At 45.5% G+C, this 5,981-nt stretch overlaps 1 protein-coding gene across 1 annotated transcript; it reads right to left on the reverse strand.

Moving 5' to 3' along the window:
• Window positions 1–3,770: 3,770 nt before the first annotated feature.
• On the reverse strand, window positions 3,771–5,273 carry FZD4 (frizzled class receptor 4). Its single transcript, XM_010156684.1, has one exon. The coding sequence runs from the start codon at window positions 5,247–5,249 to the stop codon at window positions 3,948–3,950; it is 1,302 nt and encodes a 433-aa protein (XP_010154986.1). The 5' UTR covers window positions 5,250–5,273; the 3' UTR covers window positions 3,771–3,947.
• Window positions 5,274–5,981: the final 708 nt, after the last annotated feature.

Here is a 5,981-nt window from a genome sequence, read left to right on the forward strand (position 1 = left end):
GTGTCAGAGAAACGGGTAAGAGACGTACACAAAAACTCCTCACTGCCACCATACATCCTAACTGTGTACGGAAAGACCAAAAGGAATGAAAAATAAGTGAAGCCTTACGGAACTTAATTAAAAAAAAAACAAAACCCATTGCAAGAACATGTAGACAATCTGTTGAATCTGTTTACTGAAGGGCTGAAATTACCCCTAGGAGTAAGCTCCAACTGCATCCCCAGCCAGCACCCGGGACCTGTGCACTGTCTTTGAAAGGGTTTCTGTGCCCCCACCATGCAAGCCCTGAACCATGCACATACTTTCACCGTTGCCCAATGATGTTTTCTTCTTAGCTATTCCTCGCAACCCACATTTAGATCCAAACCATACTGGATTAACCCATTTGGAGCATCCCTTCACCACAGCATGAGCATTTCAGCCCTTCTTCTTCCAGGTTAAAAAAGCACTCCCAACAATGAAGCCAATTTAAGAAACAAACTCACCAAAAAAGCGAGGGCTGACAGGAATACCTCAGTTATCCACAGAGGTTAAAATTTTATTTTGATATAAAAATTAAATAGCAAAGTTGTTTTATTTTTTTACAGTGATAAATTAGAAATTTACAGTACATACATTGAAGTAGATATATTTTCTGTACAACCCAAAATAATCAGTGTCTATTTCCTTAAAATTCAGAAAAAAGGAGCTAATTTGTCAGTTTAACATAAGAGCTATGATTGTACCTCTCGGGCATACGCTTCCAAAACCTGCAGTGAGAAGAGCGCACGCTGGGGCAGAGACAGGAGCAGGGACTGCGCACGGAAGGTAACTGCTGTAAGGCTTGCAGTGCTACAACCACAGCAACTGCACTTCCGAGGCAGGATTAGTCACACATTTTTTGGCTTTAAATTCATAACAACGTTGAAATGAGAGAACACGAGTTGCAGACAGCTACTCTTCGCAGTTGCTGGGCTTTAGGCTATCTGCTGTGACTTCCCACTCACACACTACGGAGCAAGGTAAATGCACGCGGATGAATGCATTTATGGAACGGTTTCCTCACTTCAACAACTAATTTTGCTTTGGGTTGGTACAGTGTTGCCTCGACTGCTTGGGAAAGATGTTCCTTCAGGAACAGCAGCTGGTGTCTCTCCCCAGCCCACCTCCTCCCCATAGTATTTGAGTCCCTCATGCTCTTTAATGGAATATCCCCCAGGTCCCTCATAGGGCTACGCAGTGCTATCTCATCCCACTCACTTCCAGCATCAAAAACCACCAGGGACATCCGTCTGTCCCAGTCCACAGGGTCAAAGGCAGAGATGCAGGGATCTGATAACAAGGTACTACCTAACATTCACTTCTGTGTACATAACAGTTAAAATCGCCGTTTATTGAACCAGTCAGGTCAAACACAGGTTGTATCGGCCCAGAGAGTATCCAAACCATTTGAAAGCGAAGGACACTTGAGTGAACATGACACCTTGGCACAGCTCAACGTTAGGTTACAAGAAAAGGCTCATCCTGCATCCTCACCTCTTGAAAGTCGATGGATGCCCCATCCGTGGAAGTGTCCAAGGCCAGGCTGGACGAGGCTTTGAGCAACCTGGTCTAGTGGAAGGTGTCCCTGCCCATGGCAGGGGGGTTGGAACTAGATGGTCTTTAAGGTCCCTTCCAACCCAAACCATTCTATGATTCTATGAAAGTCAACATATAGCTGCCAACTTCACACCCCTCGCTGTGCCAGGAGAAAGATTGCATGATGGAGAAGCTCAGCCATCTGAAAATCTCCTACTTGCAGAACTCACTGTCCACAGAGGAATAACTAGATCCAAACCCAACACTAATAGTGATAGGCTTTATGGAGAGGCTGAAAAGGCACATCTGGTATGCGGTGTTGGCCAAGACAATGCTTGTGTGTCTTGAGCAGAATGTGTCAAGTTGTCACTTGCTCTGCTGGAGAAGGAGCCCAACCGCAAAGACTGCAATTAGGGTTTGTTTGGGGTTTAGGGGTTTTTTTTATTTAAAAAAAAAAAAAGTGCTCTAGCACATGTTTTGACATTGAAACAATACACGCTTCTGGGACAGATTAGTGCTCACGGCCAGAGCTGGAATGAGTTGTGGTTTGGGAAGCATATGGGGCACCTGTGTGAAAAGCGAGGACCATAATAAAGCAGTGCCTGTTCTCAGCTGCCCTCGAAGGTCATGCGAGTTGGGGTGCAGGAGGGGATGCTCCACAGCTGACCACGTTCCAGGCAAAAAACAAAGCAAATGTTTAGGGCACACAGATATAACCCAAGGTCCTTCAAAGGGACAGAGTATCAGAACAGTGTTCTCTTAAGTGCTCCTGCGCTATTTCTACTTGCATCACATTTATCATCAGCCAAACAAGTCCCTGACACAAGGTTCAACCTCCCCATGAGCGCAAGCCAACACCTCCTCAAACGAAAGGATAACAAAACTCAGCAGTTGCTATGAACCAACATTATTCACCAAGAAGTTGGATCTCTTCTCTTGGGATTCTTTTTATAAAAACTGGACATGCCTCCTGTTCCTGCAGACTGAACACCTGATCACATTCTTCTCACATTCTGCATGTAAATATATATTTTAAAAATCTCCATAGCTGCCAGTGAGCAATCGGAGCATCATTCTGAGGCAGTCAGCCATACTGCGATGTCATGGGCTGAGAATGTTCTTTTAATTGTAACTGACACACATAATTATACAACTGATCTGTGCGAACACGAGGTTGCCAAGGAACTCAACATTTCACTTCTCCCCAGACTGGCGTCTGCAGAGATACCATCGCACTGAGTGAAATATATTAAGACTTAATTGCTTCATGCAATTGGTCTCCAGAGAGTTACAGATAACCTTACTTGGAGAAAACTGGCATTGTTTGAATAGATCCTCCACTCATTTCTCGCTTTCCTGGAGGAAGGGACACTATAACGTAAGACTTTATTTAAAGCTATTAAATGCAGCAGAATGAAGTAGTCTGCTGGAAGTAGCAGGGGCACCTGAAAGGACAGGAACCGAGGCAGGTGGGTAACGATAATCGATGCAGAAGACCATAGTTTCCCAGCTCCCACTGACTCCCCTACTTTTGACAATGGCCTTGAGTAAATCTTTTTTAAAAATTAGAAATATTGATGGAAACACAGAATAATTCAGGTAGGAAAGGACCTAGGAAGGTCTAAATTCTTGCTCAAGGCAAGGCCAACTCTCAATTCAGGCCAGATTACAGTTGGTAAAAGAACTGAGTCAAAATTATTATTAGACCATCAGATGACTTAAAGAACCATCCTCACTACTACCTCACTAAATCCTACTTATTACGGGTAACTCTGAGACCTGGAAAGTCCACTTGGTATTTGCTGGATGGCCTGATCCTCAGCTGACCTGGGCAGCATATGGGAGCAGCAGACTTCCTCAGAACATAAAGACACAATTCCCAGCAAGCGCTTCCTTCACAAAGCTGAACTCGGAAAGAAGACATCTAACTGAGGTCCTGGGTGCTCCATCTTCTGATAACTGGGCTCTAAATCAGCCCAGGATTTGGCCCTGGACCACCTTTCCTCCATCAGCTGCGAGACTATGAAAAGAAAACAACATCCCACAGCTGGAGCCACAGTCCCTCAGCTTCTAAAGACTTCAGTATATTGCATCCTGCTTTAAAAGACAACAAAAAAAAGGAAGATAATGTGTTTGGATATTTCACAGCTTTTAAAGCCTCCCTGGGCTTTCCTATTTTGGGCAGCATGGTTTATGGCTATTTTATCTGCAGCATGACCTTTTTGCTGTTTATTGCTGTTTATTCTTAAAGGCTTTTTTTTTTTCCCATCTCCCAAAGACAGGTTGTGTAACTGTCTCCCTACTCTACTCCGCATGTTTACACAGCAATGCTTCCACACGATCAGTCCCTCACGGGAGAGCAGTTAGGACATTAGGGTGCCGTCCTTTTCTCATACCACAGTCTCGTTCCCTTTCCCAGGTTTCACCCAACCATCTGCTCTCTTCCCTCGTTTCACTTTCCCTGAGTTCACCAGTCTGTTCGAGCACTTCTGCCACGTGTGCAGAGTTTTGGCTGACCAGATCCACATACCTGATGTAATGCCCACCAGGAGGGACATGAAGATTTTAAGCATCTCTACTGCCATATTGGAATCATCTGCTGAATAGCGGAAAATGGCCCAGTTGGAGATTTCGTAGAAATAACAGGCAATGACACACGTTGCTGGGACGGTGTACAGCACTGAAAAGACACCGATTTTGACCATGAGCCTTTCCAGTTTGTCAGTTTTAGTTCCATCTTTCTGAAGATTAGACCTGATTTTAAATAAGGCCACGAGTCCCGCCGCAATGAATAAAGTCCCAATGACCAGATAGGTAAAAAGCGGAGCGACGACAAAACCCGTCAGCGCATCTAGGTTCTGGTTCCCAACGTAGCACAGACCAGTGAGCTCGTCTGCATCTACTAGTCTCATAATCAAAATGACGATGGTCTTCACCGCGGGGATAGCCCAGGCTGCAATATGGAAATAAGAGCTGTGCATTTCTATAGCCTCGTGGCCCCACTTGAGTCCTGCAGCCAGAAACCACGTCAGTGTGAGGATAACCCACCAGATGGAGCTAGCCATCCCAAAAAAATACATCAGCAAGAAAATTATAGCACATCCTGTGTTCTTAAGACCTTCTTGGATAAGAACAGGTTCCGCTGCCTCTTCAAAATCACAGGATATCCTTTCCCGGCCCACAGTTAGCCTCACAATATAAGCAATGCTATAAATATTGTAGCACATGCTCAAAAATATGATTGGGCGCTCCGGGTAGGAAAATCTGGATGAATCAATCAGGAAGGTCAGGACTGTGAAGGCAGTCGAGATGAAGCAAAGGCTGGCCCAGACGGCCATCCAGATATCTGTGAATTCCTTAGCTGACCTGCTGTAGAGACCGGCGTCGTAGCCGCACTTCAGGACACAGTTCAAGCTCCTCTTCACCCAGATGTACTGATCCGAGTTAGATCCCATGCTGTGGCACTCTTCCCCGGGCTGCAAGGAGGTCTTGCTATGAAGGGGAACCTCTTCGTCTCCTGGGCCCTCCATGCACATGTGGTTGTGATCATTCTGGGGTGGGAATTTGCTGCAGTTCAGGCTGTCTGGCCAGGCGAATCCAAATTCTTTTAAGACGGGTTCGCATCTTCTTTTGACAGAGAGGCACATGCCACCGCAGGGCCCTATGGGGATGTTAATCTTCTCTGTGCACATCGGGACATAGACCGAACAAAGGAAGAACTGGAAGAGAGAAATCACAAGTGCGTTAGGAAAAAAATTTAACAGGTCAAAATATAACAATTTTTTTTTCTTTTTTAGCAGGAATATTTGGTCCTTTGCCTTAAAAAACAGGAAGCAGCATAAAACAAATAAACCAAGAACAATAAAAACAAAAAAGAGAGAGGAAAAAAAAAGCACCCTAACAATGTTGTCTTCTTTCAGTCCAAGTGTGGTCCGCAGCCAAAGCCCGAACATTTTACTCCCTAGATTAGCTCCGTGTAAATTTAGCCCATCAGCTCCAATACAGCGAGTGGGATTTAGCCAGATCTAAACCTCCAGGGTGCAATTTAGGAAAGAAAAAAAACAAATTTAAGCGGTTTAAACAAATATGTATATTTGTCCTAGGCACTGCCTGGATATTGCCGCTAACAAACGGAAGAAAAGGCACATGATATTGAACTACTCCGGTTCATCATCCTCCTGGAAGAGTGGGATTTTCTTCCACCGTGAGGTCACAGCCCTATTCCCAGGAGTAACGAAACACTGTCGTTTTCTCGGCTTTTGAATAATCGCCGTTCTGCGACGCGACGGCGCTGAGCGGGATGGCGTGCGAGTTGGGGTGAGCCTGCCCCAAGAAACAAGCCGGGTTTTGTTCCATGAAATCCACGCCCGTGGGGAGGACGAGGCTCTCGCCATGGGAAAGCAACTCCCGCGGCGGAGCTCGGG

This window comes from Eurypyga helias, unplaced genomic scaffold, assembly GCF_000690775.1.
Source record: "Eurypyga helias isolate BGI_N326 unplaced genomic scaffold, ASM69077v1 scaffold1680, whole genome shotgun sequence".
Lineage (NCBI taxonomy): Eukaryota > Metazoa > Chordata > Aves > Eurypygiformes > Eurypygidae > Eurypyga > Eurypyga helias.